This window comes from Mytilus trossulus, chromosome 3 (genome assembly GCF_036588685.1).
Source record: "Mytilus trossulus isolate FHL-02 chromosome 3, PNRI_Mtr1.1.1.hap1, whole genome shotgun sequence".
NCBI lineage: Eukaryota > Metazoa > Mollusca > Bivalvia > Mytilida > Mytilidae > Mytilus > Mytilus trossulus.
Window position 1 is genome coordinate 2,093,626 of NC_086375.1, and position 17,804 is coordinate 2,111,429.

General features: G+C 33.8%; 1 protein-coding gene across 1 annotated transcript; it reads right to left on the bottom strand.

The window, feature by feature from the left end:
- Positions 1-2,425: 2,425 nt before the first annotated feature.
- On the bottom strand, positions 2,426-12,341 carry LOC134709977 (heat shock protein HSP 90-alpha-like). The gene is made up of 10 exons (XM_063570106.1): positions 12,264-12,341; positions 9,530-9,609; positions 7,946-8,459; positions 7,353-7,567; positions 6,681-6,905; positions 5,878-6,234; positions 5,201-5,348; positions 4,340-4,608; positions 3,336-3,669; positions 2,426-2,797 (listed from the first exon to the last, which is right to left on the bottom strand). Exons 3-10 carry the CDS (start codon positions 8,457-8,459, stop codon positions 2,694-2,696), a joined length of 2,166 nt encoding a protein of 721 aa, XP_063426176.1. The 5' UTR covers positions 9,530-9,609; positions 12,264-12,341; the 3' UTR covers positions 2,426-2,693.
- Between the last annotated feature and the right edge of the window lie 5,463 nt (positions 12,342-17,804).

A 17,804-nucleotide genomic window follows, 5' to 3' on the forward strand; every position in this document is an offset into this window, starting at 1 on the left:
GAAGTGTTGTTGTCAATTTTAATTATTATTTAAGGATTGCATTCATTTGCATGATTTGACAACCCGGCATACCAAGGTATCCACTTCAGGGACTCTACCAAAACGATTTCACAGGCGTTGGTTCACCTCGCGGAATTTAATTTATTATTTAATCGTGAACCCCTGCATCCGAAAGGAACCGCCAAGCTAACAGCGCCGATCTACAGGCCACCAGCATATACATGGACCAAGGAATATTCCATACTTACAACGAAATAACAACTGAATCAAGATGACCAAGATGTCCGATACCACCTATACATCTATAAATGATAGCAGATGTAAATGATTGCAGAAGAAACGTACCACGGGCGCCGATCTTAAATGAACTAGGAATTCACAACTATGCCATTATACAGACCAACTACTGCAGACGATCCAAAAATTACATAGTCACCAAATAATTAACAAAGGAACAGTTTTTGACAATTTTATTATCCACAGCGGCGATCGTAATCTTCCTATTGTTGCCGACGCGCCGGGAAGTAGTAACCTCCAACTATGGCCAGGTTGGAAGAGAAGCCTTGCGAAGTGGTAGGAACCATGGGAAGTTCGTCCTATTAGATGCCAAGCCTTTAGAACAATTTCATGTATCAAATAATAGTAAAACGAACTCAAGTTACATTGTATACAAACTTTGATTTTCTATATTTATCTTATCTATTTATAACTCTGTATTGCTACTTTCACTTTTCATTGTTTCTCTCACCATGACGACGTCAAATTCAGTGCACCACTTTGAGTACTTCAGGGGCTCAATTTCTGTATAAAAATTGTCCTGATGAAGCCTGCCTTGCAGGCGAAACATGTAGACATAGATAATAAAATTGCAGATCTTTTGAAGTGTTGTTGTCAATTTTAATTAATATTTAAGGATTGCATTCATTTGCATGATTTGACAACCCGGCATACCAAGGTATCCACTTCAGGGACTCTACCAAAACGATTTCACAGGCGTTGGTTCACCTCGCGGAATTTAATTTATTATTTAATCGTGAACCCCTGCATCCGAAAGGAACCGCCAAGCTAACAGCGCCGATCTACAGGCCACCAGCATATACATGGACCAAGGAATATTCCATACTTACAACGAAATAACAACTGAATCAAGATGACCAAGATGTCCGATACCACCTATACATCTATAAATGATAGCAGATGTAAATGATTGCAGAAGAAACGTACCACGGGCGCCGATCTTAAATGAACTAGGAATTCACAACTATGCCATTATACAGACCAACTACTGCAGACGATCCAAAAATTACATAGTCACCAAATAATTAACAAAGGAACAGTTTTTGACAATTTTATTATCCACAGCGGCGATCGTAATCTTCCTATTGTTGCCGACGCGCCGGGAAGTAGTAACCTCCAACTATGGCCAGGTTGGAAGAGAAGCCTTGCGAAGTGGTAGGAACCATGGGAAGTTCGTCCTATTAGATGCCAAGCCTTTAGAACAATTTCATGTATCAAATAATAGTAAAACGAACTCAAGTTACATTGTATACAAACTTTGATTTTCTATATTTATCTTATCTATTTATAACTCTGTATTGCTACTTTCACTTTTCATTGTTTCTCTCACCATGACGACGTCAAATTCAGTGCACCACTTTGAGTACTTCAGGGGCTCAATTTCTGTATAAAAATTGTCCTGATGAAGCCTGCCTTGCAGGCGAAACATGTAGACATAGATAATAAAATTGCAGATCTTTTGAAGTGTTGTTGTCAATTTTAATTATTATTCATTAGTATAAGAGATGTTAACTATTTTTTAATTACCTCCCTTACATTGCTTTTAAATTGCCTTAACTGTCCATTGACCAGAAAAACCTGGTTAAATAACCCTTTTTTTGCCCCCCCATTCCAAAACATTTTGAGCAATAACCCCCTCAAGTCATTACTAACCATTCCTTAATGGTATGGAAACTTGTGGTATAAATTCAGACAAATTCATCCAAACAAGATATTGTTTGAAAACTACAAAAATGCTTATTTTGACCCCCATTCCTCAACTGTTAGGACTATAACCCCCTAAATCAATCCCAACTTTCCTTAAGTGGTATGTATTAAACGTTCTGGCAAAGATTTATAGAGATCCATTCACTACATCTAAATCCCAAACAACTGAGGTTTTGGTTGATTTGAAGGCTGTACCGTGACCTATAGTTGTTAGTGTTTGTGTCATTTTGGTCTTTTGTGGATAGTTGTCTCATTGGCAATCATACCACATCTTCTTTTTTTATATTGTGTTGATAGTTATGTCAGTTATCCTCACTTTAAACAGAAACAACCTTAATAAGTAAGGCCTTGTTATTCTGGGTTTAAGTGTAGTATTGAATCTCTACAATCAAGAATGAATTTCAAATCATCTACAAATAAACAATTTTTTTAGGATTTTAATAACATTTTTTTCATATAAAAGGATGAAAACCACAATGAAAAATGAAGATCACAGACAAAAATGAGTTTTTTCTTAACTGAAACAAAATACATAAATCTTTATCACTAACAACAATTGACTTCAGTGGTCTCTGCTGATATTTTTTGCGACTTGAATTGTCTTTTCATTCACATGATTTTTCTATATCAATAACATGATGATTTAAGATGTAAAAATGGCGGGTGTCTTTTCATAACAGTTCTTTTGTTTAGTCGACTTCTTCCATCCGTGATGCATCATCTTCGTCTCCTTCTAATGGTGGCATTTCTTCTGTTGTTGTTTGTTCTACTGGTACATCTTCCTCATCAATTCCTATAATGTAAATATAATCCATTTAACATGAATTGGTCAAGACAAGAATACAAAATTACTTCTTGTGTAACTATAAAGCATTTGTTTCTTTTTTTAATTATTAATATATTTATGGTGATCAATATAAGAATGTATTCTGCATGTGGTTTTGACATAATTTTGTGGTAATGATACATGTATATTAACAGGTCAAACAGTTCAGAAGATACTATTCATGGACACTGGATCTGTATTTCAATTATTTCCATTTGTTGACGTAACTAATGGTTTTCCTAATTTCACTTGTGATAGGACATAAGCATGTTGATGTGTGAACAAATAGAGAATTGAATATATCTTTGCATTATATTTATAGGTTCATCTCAAAAGAACACCATCTTTGAATAAATATAATCAAGTCCTGAATTTCATTTTATAATTTAGATATAGCTGAAACAATCATACTAATGCGTTTCAATAAATTACAGTACAAGACAATCTTTCCAAATAAATAAATGGCCCTGATAAGAACAGTTATATAACTAGATAATAAACCTACCTAAACCAAGTTTGATCATTCTGTGAATTCTGTTGGCATGGCTCTGTGGTTCCTCTAGTGAGAATCCTGATGCTAACAAAGAGGTTTCAAACAATAACACAACTAAGTCTTTCACAGCTTTGTCATTCTTATCAGCATCGGATTTTTCCTTCAAAGATTTGATAATTGCATGCTCAGGATTAATTTCTAAATGTTTCTTGGCTGCCATGTAACCCATGGTGCTGGTATCTCTCAGAGCTTGAGCTTTCATGATCCTTTCCATGTTAGCTGACCACCCATATTGACTTGTTACAATGCAACAAGGGGAAGTTACCAGTCTGTTGGACACTGTAACCTGTGTGAAAAAAAGACAAGAATAATAAGATTTTTGATACTTGAAATATTTGTGGGACATACAGATAGACATTACAACAGTTTAAATTCACATGGAACAGATACTCTTGCAGGTCTGTAGTAGCAAGGAGATCATGATCTGGTTCTGGAGCAGCATACTGAAGAATTTTATAAGATGTAATATTTTTGCCAATGTTCAAAATTTATACTGGTATTTGTTTGTCTATATATCCTCAAATCTTCTTTAGTGTCATAAAGGTACTTTCTATAAACAATTAATATATATGATGAAACACCTATAGGCATTCACTTGTTAATAACCCTACTGTACTACAACTTCAGGTGTTGATTCACCACATACAACTATGATCATGAAAACAGAAATCCTGGTCTGAATATGCCTTAATTTCAATTCGCATCATGTGAACTTGTCTAAATGCTGATTTTGATTGTTTTTTGGTGGTTCAACGTCATTTTTAAGCACAGCATTAGGCTATTTCATGGCGGTCAGTTTTTTATTGGTGGAGGAAGTCAGGTGTGTAAATGCTGATGTTTAAACAAAAACACCCCACACAATCCATAAGTTTTTTTCACCTTTCATTCTCTACAAATATTCTCACAGTTCTTTATATCTGTTCCTTCATCAATATATCTAGCTAAATCTTTCTTACCTTTTCTACTTTCTTGTCCAGGATGTCCTTCATTACTTTACACAAGCCTTCGTAGGCAGCTTTGTCCTCCTCAAACTTTTTCTTTTCCTCCTCATCTTCAGGGAGTTCTAGACCCTCTTTGGTTACACTGACCAGATTTTTACCATCATACTCTTTCAATTGCTGTACAGCATACTCGTCAATGGGGTCTATCATGTAAATAACTTCAAGTCCTCGCTTCCTCAGTCTCTCAACAAAGGCAGAGTTCTGAACAACTTCTTTGGATTCACCTGTAAATAAATAATCATGCTTGAAAACTTTTCATACATACAATATAGAAATAATACCCACTCTGTGTATCAAAGGACTTTTTGCCTATAAATTGTGGATATTTGTATTTCTAAAAATATGTTCAACTATAATGTAGGCTGCAAGTTTTCTGTTTGAATTGTTTCACATTTTTCATGTTGGTGGCCTTTTGATGGACTTTTTTTTTTTTATCTTGGTTGAATGTTGAATTTCAACATGTAGGCCGTTAGTTTTCTTGTTTGATTTTTTTTCATGTTGGTGGCTTTTAGATAGATGACTTTTTATCTTTGTTGAATGTTGAATACAGTAACCTATAATTGCTTTTATCTTTTACTTTTTTTATCTCGTCAGAAAGTGGTCTCGTTGGCAATCATGCCACATCTCCTTTAATCATTGACGCAATTACAGGGAGAGTCATATAGAGTTCTGATTCTTTACATTTTCAACTTGTACTAGTGGAAAATAATAAGCAATTGCATATACTATAACTAGTTTTTTTTTTCTTCCATATTGCGCTTTTTCCTCAAGTCAATATAATCTGTATCTAATTCAACAACAATAACCAATCTTTACCTGTGATGTAATAAATCACTTTCTGGTTTTCTTTCATTCTGGAAACATATTCTTTAAGTGATGACATTTCTTCTCCGGAACTGGAGGTGGGATATCTTAAATAATCAGCAATCTTCTTTCTGTTTGTGGAATCTTCATGAATTCCAAGCTGAAAATTAAAGTTACAAGAAGCTTTAAAACCACGGTCTGACATGAGAAATTAGTATGCATTCACAGAACATAATTTTATGGTCATTATCAATACAATTGCATTTTACTTGGCATAACTAATCACAAAATTAGAACTTCTTGGCCTGCCCCTTCAATATAATGTAAGCACTGAAGGGTTAAGAATGCTTTAATTATCAGTTGGAAGTCAAATGAAATATTGCACAGTAGTAGCTAATTTAATAATTCTTGACAAAGGAAGATACCTCAAAATTTTATGTTGAGATTTAACAATGACATCATTGATATTTTCAGAACAGATATTAGATTCCAGCACCTTGCAAAATTTGGCAATTTTCTTGACAAGTATAACATCATTTTCTAACTTGAATATCTGATCATTAAAATCTTTGATAAATTTCTAAAAATATGTGAAATAAAGTGGCATTTGATCATGGGTTAAGCTTGCCACAGGCCAAGCAACTAGAAAACTGTTGCAGAATTACATATAATAGAAATAAAATATCTACCTTCAGGTTCTTGCCAAAGTGTTCATAAAACTTTTTGTAGTTGTCTTTGTCCTCTGCAATGTCATCAAACAACTCAATACATTTTTTCACCAAGTTCTTTCTGATAACTTTGAGAATTTTGCTCTGTTGTAACATCTCTCTGGAAATGTTGAGAGGTAAATCTTCTGAGTCGACAACACCTTTAACAAAATTGAGATATTCTGGGATAAGGTCTTCACAATTGTCCATGATAAATACTCTTCTGACGTACAACTTGATATTGTTCTTTTTCTTTTTGTTCTCAAACATGTCAAACGGGGCTCTCTTTGGGACAAACAGTAGAGCTCTGAATTCCAACTGTCCTTCTACTGAGAAATGCTACAACAAGAAATAAAATCTAAAATGTCGGATCAAAATAATAATATGGGAGTCGAGTGCAAAATTGTTTAAAAATACAAAGTTCAAAGTTTATAAATTATTCTCAGTTATGAATTTAAAGTACAACATGTGAGCTTAATACTTTAAACATTATAGCAATTTAATAAATATCTTTGTAAATAAATAATATGAACAATATAACAAAAATGTAAAACCACAACAATATACATGTAATAAATAGCAGTATAAATAGATTGATAAATGTATGGGTTTGCTTTTCACCATAAATGGAAACCAAACTGTTGAATTCTATGGTTTCATCAACAACATATTCTTGGAACTTTTAACAAAACATCTTTATTTACAATTCAGTGAAATGAAAAATTTGTCATCAAGTAAGAGATTATTTCTACTGGCGATGTTAAACTGACGGAGGTAATACCAACCTTGACAGCCAAATGATCTTCCCAATCATTGGTCAGGGATTTGTAGAACTCTCCGTACTCTTCTTGTGTAATATCATCTGGGTTTCTGGTCCAGATGGGTTTCATTTTGTTCAATTCTTCATCTTCAGTGTATTTTTCCTTGATTTTCTTCTTTTTCTTCTTATCTTTGTCTTTGTCCTCATCTTCATCATCTTCCTCAAGATCTTCTACTTTTGGTTTGTCATCCTGGAAAGAGGATTAATTCAAATGTTAACTTACATTCTCAATTAAAGTCTTCTAAAGAAATTTAAGTTTAACCAATAACCTACAGAAACTATTTACACATTCTTTTCAATATAATGGAATTTTAGACAACTGTCATACAAGTGAAAGGTTTAGCAAACTATAAAACCAGGTTTAATGCACCATTTTCTACACAAGAAAATGTATTCCAAGTCTGGAATATGACAGTAGTTATTCATTCGTTTGACATGTTTAATTAAGCTTTTGATATTAAAAGGACATTTTAAATTTTCCTCAAGAGTTCAGTATTTTTGTAATTTTACTTTAGAATATACATGTTTATGGTGGAAGAACAGAGAATCATGACAGCATACAATTTTGACAAGTGAAGATAAACATTTATAATCGTTCTATTGATCCAGTTGTGAATCATTTTCCACATTTAATTACCTTTTTCTCCTCATCTTCATCTTCCTTCTTTTCCTCTTCTTCATCATCTGATACTTCTTTGTCACGTTCCTTCTCTACCAACAATTTGATTGGATAACCAATGAACTGACTGTGTTTCTTCACAACTTCTTTGATTCTTTTTTCGTCCAAATATTCAGTTTGGTCTTCTTTCATGTAAAGTGTAATCTTGGTACCTCTGCCAACGGACTCGCCGCCTAGAAATAATATTTAAAGATTATGAATTCATGTCCACAATGGCCTATTCATATCAAGTGTAATTAAGACTTGTCAATTGCATGTACATGAAGTTCAAATGACACAAACAAACCTGGGTTCTCCAAGTTAAAAATTCTGCAATCTACATTATAGATATACATGATCGACACTGAACATAAATTTTAATAATTTAATCATGTTATTCTTACTATCATATTCCTGAGGAAGAGACAGGAAACTCATACATTTGTACTGTACATGGAATAGTCCTTCTTTAGATCTACATCTACACATTAAAATCATTATGGATCAAAACTGAGCTGTAATGAAAAAAATTCCAACTCCATGTACCTTCATCTGAAAATAATTCTCTTTACCTGTTATTGTTTTGACTGTAAATGATCCTCCAGCTGCTGATTCCCAGATATATTCCTCATCATCGTTGTTCCTTGTCTGGACAACTACTTTATCAGCAACAAGGTAGGCGGAGTAGAAACCTACACCAAACTGTCCAATCATAGAAATATCAGCTCCAGCTTGTAGAGCCTCCATGAAAGCTTTAGTACCAGACTTGGCAATAGTACCCAAGTTGTTGACCAGGTCAGCTTTGGTCATTCCAATACCAGTATCAATAATGGTCAGTGTGTTGTTGTCCTTGTCTGGTATGATTCTAATTTCCAGATCTTTTCCAAGGTCCAGTTTTGAAGGATCAGTCAAACTTTCATATCTGATCTTATCCAAAGCATCAGATGAGTTAGAGATCAATTCTCTCAAGAAGATTTCTTTGTTGGAATAGAAAGTATTGATGATCAAACTCATCAGCTGGGCAATTTCTGCCTGGAAGGCAAAAGTTTCAACCTCTCCTTCCATAGTTTGTTCTGGTTCTGGCATCTGAAATTTAGAACAGTTAAAAAATAAGTTTTTTTTTCTATACCTTCAATCACACTTTAAACATAAAATTGGGACTGGAAATAGGGAAAGTGTCAAAGAGACAACAACCCGACCATAGAAAAAACAACAGCAGAAGGTCACCAACAGGTCTTCAATGTAGATGTAGGGAGGAAATTCACCCACCCTGAAGCTTCCTTCAGCTGGCCCCTAAACAAATATATACTAGTTAAGTAATAATGAACACCATACTAATTTCCAAATTGTACACAAGACTAAAATTAAAATAATACAAGACTAACAAAGGCCAGAGGCCCCGCCTTGGGACCCCAAAAATGGGGAGGGGTTAAAAATGTTGACGAGATCTCAACCCTCCCCCTATACCTCTAGCCAATGTAGAAAAGCAAACGCACAACAATATGCACTTAAAATTCAGTTCAGGAGAAGTCAGTCTGTCAGAAGTCTGATGTCAGAAGATGTAACCAAAGAAAATAAAGAAATATTATTGATGTTACCAATTATGTAAATCAATTGTATCTGATTTAATGCCCTTTAAAACCCTGTAATTTGGGATTTAAAAATACTCTATTCTATTCTATTTATAGTTCCAGAAAGTTCCATTTCATATTTTTCATTTTGCTCTGATGTTTAATGGAATTTCAGTTTTTACTCTATATTTTTTTTTTTATTATTAATGGAAATAAAGAGAAAAATATAGAACTCTATAATCTTAAAATTATAACATTGCTTTTATAAAAAAAATAAATTTCTAAAATAATTTTTTTAATGACTATTTAAAGAAAGAAAACTTAACCATTCATCAAATTTCCTATAAAGATACTAGTAGTTGCAGACATTATTACTCCAAATCCTTTGTTGCGTTATTTCATGTCCGGCTTAGACACATGCGATCATGTTTCCAAATTTTTTATTGTATCTCTCTCTCCCCCTTTTATCATTTATGTTTTTTTTCTTTTAATGTTTTTAAAGACAAATATACATGCAGTAAATATATAAAATGCTTTTAAATTGAATGCTTTGCCTTATATTTATTTCTACATGTCTAAACTTACCGTGGCGCAGTGTGGTGTTCCTCACTGGAAAGTACTTGTACGCCGGTTTTTCTTGTGAAGTTCCTTGTGGCTTGACCACGCTTAAAAAGACAGATATTGTGTAGGAATATTGCGGTGTTAAAAAATTGATAATAATGTTTATGAGTACTAATTACCCTCAAAAATTAAATCAATGACAAAAACTTGTGAAATAAATGTTAATTTTAAGAGAAAACTATACTTTTAAGCGATTCTATCTAATATCATGCATGGACTAGTTCACCGGATAGCGTAATTCATCGTAGTTATTCGCCTTCTTCAAGAATTTTCTACGGAAGTGACGTCAAATTCCAGAATATTCGACCTCTTTTTGATGATTCGGTAAAATCCGTTAGTCATTGATTAAATTCGTGACCAATAGAAAGGAACAAACATAACACGGAATTTTCCGGTATTTTCCGTAAATCTCATTAATTGAAACCGAAAGTACGTTTCTGATCGCATGATAAAAAGTAAAAGCTTTTCTTAAAAGCCAAAACCTTACCTTTTTATAGATTATTTTGTTGAATATTATTTTGTTGAAAAGGGATTTTTTATTTGTAGTTTTATCTATTTAAAATATAGGTATTTTTTTGGGACGATCAAGGCATTTGAATGGGAGCATATAGTTGCCCCCCCCCCCCCCCCCCCTCGTTTTACTCTACGTTGGGACCCACCTTTTAAAAAAAATGGCTGGATACGCCCCTAGCATTACATATAGTGGCAGCTGAGGGTTAAACAAACAATTTATAATTCTCATGGTCAAAAACAAATTCTTTTTTTCTCCAAAAACTGGAAACAAACTTTTTTTCCCAAAAAAATCATAGCCCCCCCCCCCTTTCCGAAAGCCAAATGGTTGCTGCCTTAATAAATTAAGAAATTACATTTCACTTATCAAGAAATGTAGAAATTCATGAAACGGAGGGATTACTATACATGTTAAAATTTAATAAATTACCGTGATTTTACAAATTAAGGAATTGCATCATGGTCACGAAGTTAAGAAAATGCATTTTACAAATTAACTTATAAATAAGAATTTTATCATTTTGGAGGATGATCTCTTCCATACTTTCTTGTAAATACTCCGAGTCATTTATATCCATACCCGTAGCCAGGGGGTCGGGGGTTCGGACGACCCCCCCCCCTTGAAAACTTGGCAAATAAGCACTGTTGAGGTCGAGGTTCTGTTCGAATTGAGACTGTTCAAATGGAGTTTGTGAGTCCATTGAACCCCCCTCCCTCCCCATGGAAATTCCTGGCTACGGACCTGATATCTATAAATAAGTTAAATCTTAAACGCAGACTTCGCACAGGTCGAGCAACACAAGATCATACAATATTAAGCTAATGCTTGTATGGACACCACATATTCAAGCTTGAAACATATATCTAAATTTGATCGTCGTAAACATGCATAAAAACTGTGATTATTTTCGAAGGGTTAAATATTTCGCAGTTGTGTTTTGCCATGGCTTTGTTTGAACTTGTTTGTTTGCTTTTTGGCCTTTAATGTTTGTCCCTAAATATTTTATTAACTCTGCATTTGCATTCAGACATCGCAGCTCAAAATTATTTGTTCATAGTGTGTTAATTTACGTTTTTTGATTGAGTTGAGCCTGTCAATTGATAATTTATCGTGTTTTTTTCTATGTTGTGATGCAGTGATATTGTTTGCCTTAAATTAGTGGAGAATAAAGGCTTTTTCCCCTGGAGAAGAATCCCAATTTGAAAAATGGCTTAAAATTAATCCCCAAAAGACAACTTCTTCCCAAAACAGTCTCAGTAGAAATTGTGCATGAATACACACTGAAAGACACCCATTTATACATTTTTTATGCCTAAAATGACTAAATGTGCAGATTTGAAGTACAATTTATGTATCATCACTGCCAAAAAGGGGTCTTATTTCAAAACAGGGTTTGACTCTTGAAAGGGGGTTTGTAAAATTAATTTCTCAATTTGATGAAAATTGCACATACTTTCCAAATACAAAAGGGTAGAGGTAGTTTTGAAAAACGCCAACAACATTATAGTATTGTTTCAGAAAAAGGGAGAAGTTGGTACCATTAAAACTTTTAATCCCGCTGCAAATATTTGCACCTGTCCTAAGTCAGGAATCTGATGTACAGTAGTTTGTTTATGTAGTTTATACGTGTTTCTCGTTTCTCCTTTTTTTTTTAGATAGATTAGATAGTTGGTTTTCCCGTTTGATGGTTTTACACTAGTAAATTTGGGACCCTTTATAGCTTGTTGTTCGGTGTGAGCCAAGGCTCCGTGTTGAAGGCCGTACATTGACCTATAATAATGGTTTACTTTTATAAACTGTTATTTGGATGAAGAGTTGTCTCATTGGCACTCACACCAAAGCTTCCTATATCTATGAAATATTTTCCACTGCATGGACGTTAAGAAAACAACAATGATCAACAATCAGGCAACCAATCTCTGAATTTTGGCACCGAATGATGTGGTGAAAGAACTGCAAAATATGAAATTTGCCCTTTTTTATTTTTATTTTATTATGGTCCAATGTTCTTTAATACACGGTTAGATCGATTCAGCATATCCAAGTACATATCTTTTTTTTTTAATGTATTTCATTTATGTAATGATGGACACACATTAGGTTCAGAAATACGAGTAGACAAAAACAAACAACTTTCAAAATATTATTTATCATTTAAATAATGTTAAAAAAAATCTATAAACATACCTTTATTTGACAAATTTTCCTGACGCTACTATTTCTACAATGATCTTTATTCACAAATACAACTGAGCTTATATATATATATCTAAATACGAAAATCAAAGAACATTCTAAATCTAGAAAAATCTATAACGAACGAGAACATTTCTATTATTAGTAACAAGGTGAATTCCGCTTTCTGAAACATAAATATAAACAATGACTTTCACTAGTCTATCCATTTCCTCTAGAATATTCTGTTCTAGCTTGGTTCATTTCACGTTACAGGTAAAATTAAATAGAAAATGTCAGATAAATGTCAATTATCTTCATACTTGTGTACTGCTCTTGATGTCTTTTATGGACCCTGTATCTGTTATTTGGAGGGAAATAAATCTGTTTTGTACTATTCGCAACGACAGGTATTTTGGGGCATGGACCCCCTTTTTGGACCTCACTAAAAAATATTGTCTAGTGTTTTTTTTATTTCGCCAATATATTTTTGAACCCAATAAACATATATCAAGTCTAAACAATCCATTGCCAGTCTATTACAATAACTTTTTTTACTATCCATACGATCCCCACGTGAATTCACTTGGGGCTCGTATTGATAGTAAAAAAAAGTTACTTGGGGCTCGTATGGATAGTAAAAAAAGTTACTTGGGGCTCGTATGGATAGTAAAAAAAAGTTATTGTAATCAACTAGCTATGGATTGATGAGACTTGATATATGTTTATACATTGTAGAAAATTGTAAATAAATTAAAAAAAAACACCAAACATTTTTTTTAGTGAGGTCCAAAAAAGGGGGGTCCACGCCCCAAATACCTGTGTTCACAACTGTGACGAGACCAATGAAAGACTTTCACGTTTCCAATTGTTGTGTTATATTCTTCATTTTACTCTCTGAAAGCATTGCCATTTACTAACTCAGTATTCTTTTCCTTATCTGTATTTGTAAAATCCTCAAAGACCATTTAACCTATAAAAAAGGGGGATGGGTTATGTTTGTTTTCAAAAAAATAATTATGATCCCAAATTTGATGAAAAAAATAAATTGTGTGACAAATACTAGTATAAAACTTTCTCAGACAAAAAAACCCCATACCAATTATTGGTCTCCCCTAACCTCCTCGCATTCTCTCTCTATATATATAGGACGTATAGCATATGCATGATATTCAGAGCTCGGTTAAGTGTTTTTGTAGGTAACATACAAATTTCCAGCTCTTATTTGACCATCTCGGCTACTATACTAACTGACAAATCAACCCAATTTTCCAACTTATAAAGGTTGTTCAGCACAATGTCCGATCCCTAACCTTAGCTGGATTGTTGCACTTTATTATTCAACTCCTAAGTTCGTTGACAGTCCTTCCATGTTATTGTAGAATAAGAAGATACACATCATGTCATGCAGATTTTTCTGTCTTTCTTCTTTGTCAATAGAAATTGTTTATCACTACAGATTTGACGTAAATATTCTGGATCTGGGAAATCATCGTTATTATCTGGAAAGCCTGTTTTTGTGGTTCAGAGTTTAAAATGTGCTCACAGTGCTGGCGTAAGAGTTTATATGAAATCCTGTTATCTCCAAATTTTACAAGTGATCTACAATTCATAGCTGCTTCAAATTGATCATTTGGCTAAAAAGTAAAATCACTGAATTCCGAGGAAACGTCAAAAGGGAAAATTTCCAAAGTTAAAGTCCCTAATCAAATGGCAATATTAAAAGCTCAAACACATCGAACAAACAGATAACAATTGTCATATTACCTGACTTGCCTTGCCTTACTTGGTTAATGTATTTTCTTATGTAGATAATGGTGGCTTAAACCTGGTTTTAAAGCTAAACCTCTCACTTGTATGACAGTCGCATCAAATTCCATTATATTGACAGCGAGGTGTGAACAAAACAAACAGACATATTAAAATAAAATAGGTAAAAATTTCAAAAGTTCTGAGTTGGTTCTAAGAGAGTTCTTAGGAGGTCATTTGTAAGACATAATTTTCGAATTGTTTTCCGTAAACATCGTTCATAAAATCAACACATCCCAGATGCTAACTTAACAATGAATGGACACTGACTTCCATCAATTGCCATGTAAGTTTGACATTTGCCTCTTCAAAGGTATTGCTTGCTAATATGAAATGGAACCGTTATCTGAAATTATTTACTTTGGGTTCCCATAGCGACCTACGAATCTTTGAAAGTCTAGTATAAACTGTTCTGTTGCATGGTATATCTTGCAGTAATTCAAAATGGATGACCCTTACCACTAGACATGTATAAAATTAAACTAACCCATACCTTTTTTTTAATTCTTGTGTCTGATTTTACAATAATTGGCCAAAAATAGTCCACTCCTGTTCGTATTAATGGGGCTAACCCGTTTCTTTTGTATATAGTGGATGCATAAATGACATTTTATATGGTTCCCTTTCACACCGTTTGCAGATTGTACATTTTCTCAAACTTTTTTACTTCTGATCGTCCTTGTAGTATCGTTTGACACATTGTTGATAAATGTTGTGAGACAACATCGTGAAAATATGTTTGTGCATGTTTTCACTAAAAATTTAGGTAATTTGGTTTCTCTTATTAAGGGCATACGATACAGTTTTGATCCTTTATTTACAAGTTCATGAAAATTTGCATATAGGCTATTTTTTACCTGATTAAATCAAATATGTAATAAAAAATATACCTTCATGTGCTACTTTTTGAGTAAAATGAGGTCGAAATTTTGTATATTTGCTCGAAATTCAGATTCGTGGCCGTAATTTCTTTTTCGAAAGAAAGACATAACTTTTTTGTTATAAAAGATAAAAACAAATTGTTTTTTGATAAATAATCGGTAATTTCTGTATTTTATAAATATCTTAAAAAATATGCAATTTTTTATTCAGAAATAACTCATATTTATCAAATGTTCATGAATTGAGGAAAAAACGTAATTTTTTACTGCATGTTTATCACAATTAAAAAAAACCTCTATTTACAGTTTTATAAAATTTAGGTCGAATAATCTCCCTGCAAAATGAAACCAAATGCCGTTTTGAAAAATAGGGGTCCATGAATTCGTTTTCATATTAAATCAGTTTGAATGATAAAAATCAGTCGAAAAATGCATCTTTTCCCGATATGTCACTGTTTGACGTCGCGAAAATAACAAATTACGTTAGCAACGTCATTACCTCCCCTGTAACTGTATCGTATGCCCTTAAGTGATATGGGTTGTTGGCTCATTCTGGCAGTTATCCTTATAAATATTTTCTCTAATGCATGTTTACAACTGTAACACTTTTGTTTGTTTTAAGATGATCGTAAAAATTTGCTGCAATTAGGAAAGAAATCGATTTAAAAGCTGGGCGAAAGATACCAGAAGAATCAAAGACAGTCAAACATAATTTAACAACACCATGGCTAACAAAGACAAAGACATACAGACAAATGTTTGCACCTGTCCTAAGTCAGGAATCTGATGTACAGTAGTTGTCGTTTGTTTATGTAATATATACGTGTTTCTCGTTTCTCGTTTTGTTTATATAGATTAGACCGTTGGTTTTCCCGTTTGAATGGTTTTACACTAGTAATTTTGGGGCCCTTTATAGCTTGTTGTTCGGTGTGAGCCAAGGCTCCGTGTTGAAGGCCGTACTTTAACCTATAATGGTTTAATTTTTAAATTGTTATTTGGATGGAGAGTTGTCTCATTGGCACTCACACCACATCTTCCTATATCTATAGGCAATGCTTTCAGAGAGTAAAATGAAGAACATAACACTACATAGAAAACCAAAGACTAAGCAACACGAACCCCACCAAGAACTGGGGATGATCTCAGATGCTTCGGAAGGGTAAGCAGAACCTACTCAACATGTGGCACCCGTCGTGTTCCTTATGTTATTATTAACCCGGTAAAAAGTCTATTCGGTAGGTCACATTCGTGAAAAAGGAAGGGGGTTGTAGTTACGGCATAATGAAAGAGGGACGAAAGATACCAAAGGGACCGTCAAACTCATAAATCTAAAAAAAGCTGACAACGCCATGGCTAAAAATGAAAAAGACAAACAGACAACCATTAGTACACATGATACAACATAGAAACTAAAGAATAAACAACACAAACCCCACCAAAAACTAGGGTTGATCTCAGGTGCCCCAGAAGGGTAAGCAGATCCACCAAAAACTAGGGTTGATCTCAGGTGCCCCAGAAGGGTAAGCAGATCCTGCTCCACATGTGCTTATGTGATAACAAATCCGGTAAATAGTCTTATTCAGTAGGTCACATTCATTAAAGGGAAGGGGGTTGTAGTTACGACGCAAGGAACATATCCGGTATCATTTGAGAAACGGGTATTCCATAACGTTCAACCAAATCGTGATGTCGTCCGTATCATTTACGAAGGGATGATTTCAACTTCACCATTTGGAACTCTTAGTTTAATAGCTTCCTTGTGTGCATCAACCCCTATCAAGAAAATCATGATTGGAAATGCAATCACGGGAATATCGTATCAATTGGGAGATATATACCCCGTATGCAGGTGCTGCTGGAATGTTGCTACATTTTGTACTTAGAAATGGAAAGTTCCCATTTGGAAAGCTGAAATCATCTCCGTTTTCGTAAAGTTTCTTTTTCAACCGACCCTCATTGCCAATTTCTAAATGTAATTCATTATATGAGGCCGACTTAACTGTATCTGGAGTATCCTTTATCTCTAGTTCGATGGGATAGATGCGTTCCACATAGTCACCAAATTTTGAATTATTTTGTGAAAGAAAATTATCTATATAGCGGAAGTAGAGTTAAAGGATATTGCTTACTTTTTATCTTTCTTCATAAGAAGTTCTGGCATGAAGTCAGCATCTTGATTATATCAGTTTCAGAGAATTTTTTGTTTGAATCAGAGTGATTCTTTACAAAGAAGGATTTATCCCTCCCCAAGACAAGATAATTGTATCTACGTTGGCCATTCTTTTTTATGAAGCAAAGCAATACCATCTCTTTCAATTTGTCTTTTAGTTTGGAATGTGGAATACTTATGTAAAGATTAGAAAAGTCAAATGTTTTAACACTGTCACAAGATGAAAGAGAGTTAGATTGTATGTACTCAAAAAGATCTTTGGAATTTTTAAGTATCCACATCTGATTCACTAGAGTAGGCAGTTTTACAATAACTTTGAAGCCCATCTTTAATTGCTGATAACATAGATGTTACATTTTTAATAATTTAGAAAGAGGTTGGGTGGAGCACTTAGAAGACCCAGCAATATATTGTTGTTTGTAAGGACACTTATGTAGTTTAGGTATCCAATACAATGATGGAAAATCCAGTTCTTCATCTTTGGTTGAAATTCCAAAGGAACATAGACCAGACCTATGATTATCCAGAATTTCCTCTGTGGTAAGTGTTGTGAGGGTATATGTTGAGTTTCCAAGTGAATTGTCAATACCTAATTGTATTCGTTTATCAAGCAGTTAATGAATGAAATGAGTTTTACACACAAAAACGATGTTGTTTTGGGCTTTATCTGCGGGTACAACAACATACTTGTCA

Coding starts and splice junctions, on each gene's coding strand:
- LOC134709977 (XM_063570106.1), bottom strand. CDS start 8,459: ATGCCAGAACCAGAACAAACTATGGAAGGAGAGGTTGAAACTTTTGCC. Junction 3,670..4,339: donor TGGACAAGAAAGTAGAAAAG/GTAAGAAAGATT, acceptor TTTTTCACACAG/GTTACAGTGTCCAACAGACT. Junction 2,798..3,335: donor AATGATCAAACTTGGTTTAG/GTAGGTTTATTA, acceptor TTTACATTATAG/GAATTGATGAGGAAGATGTA.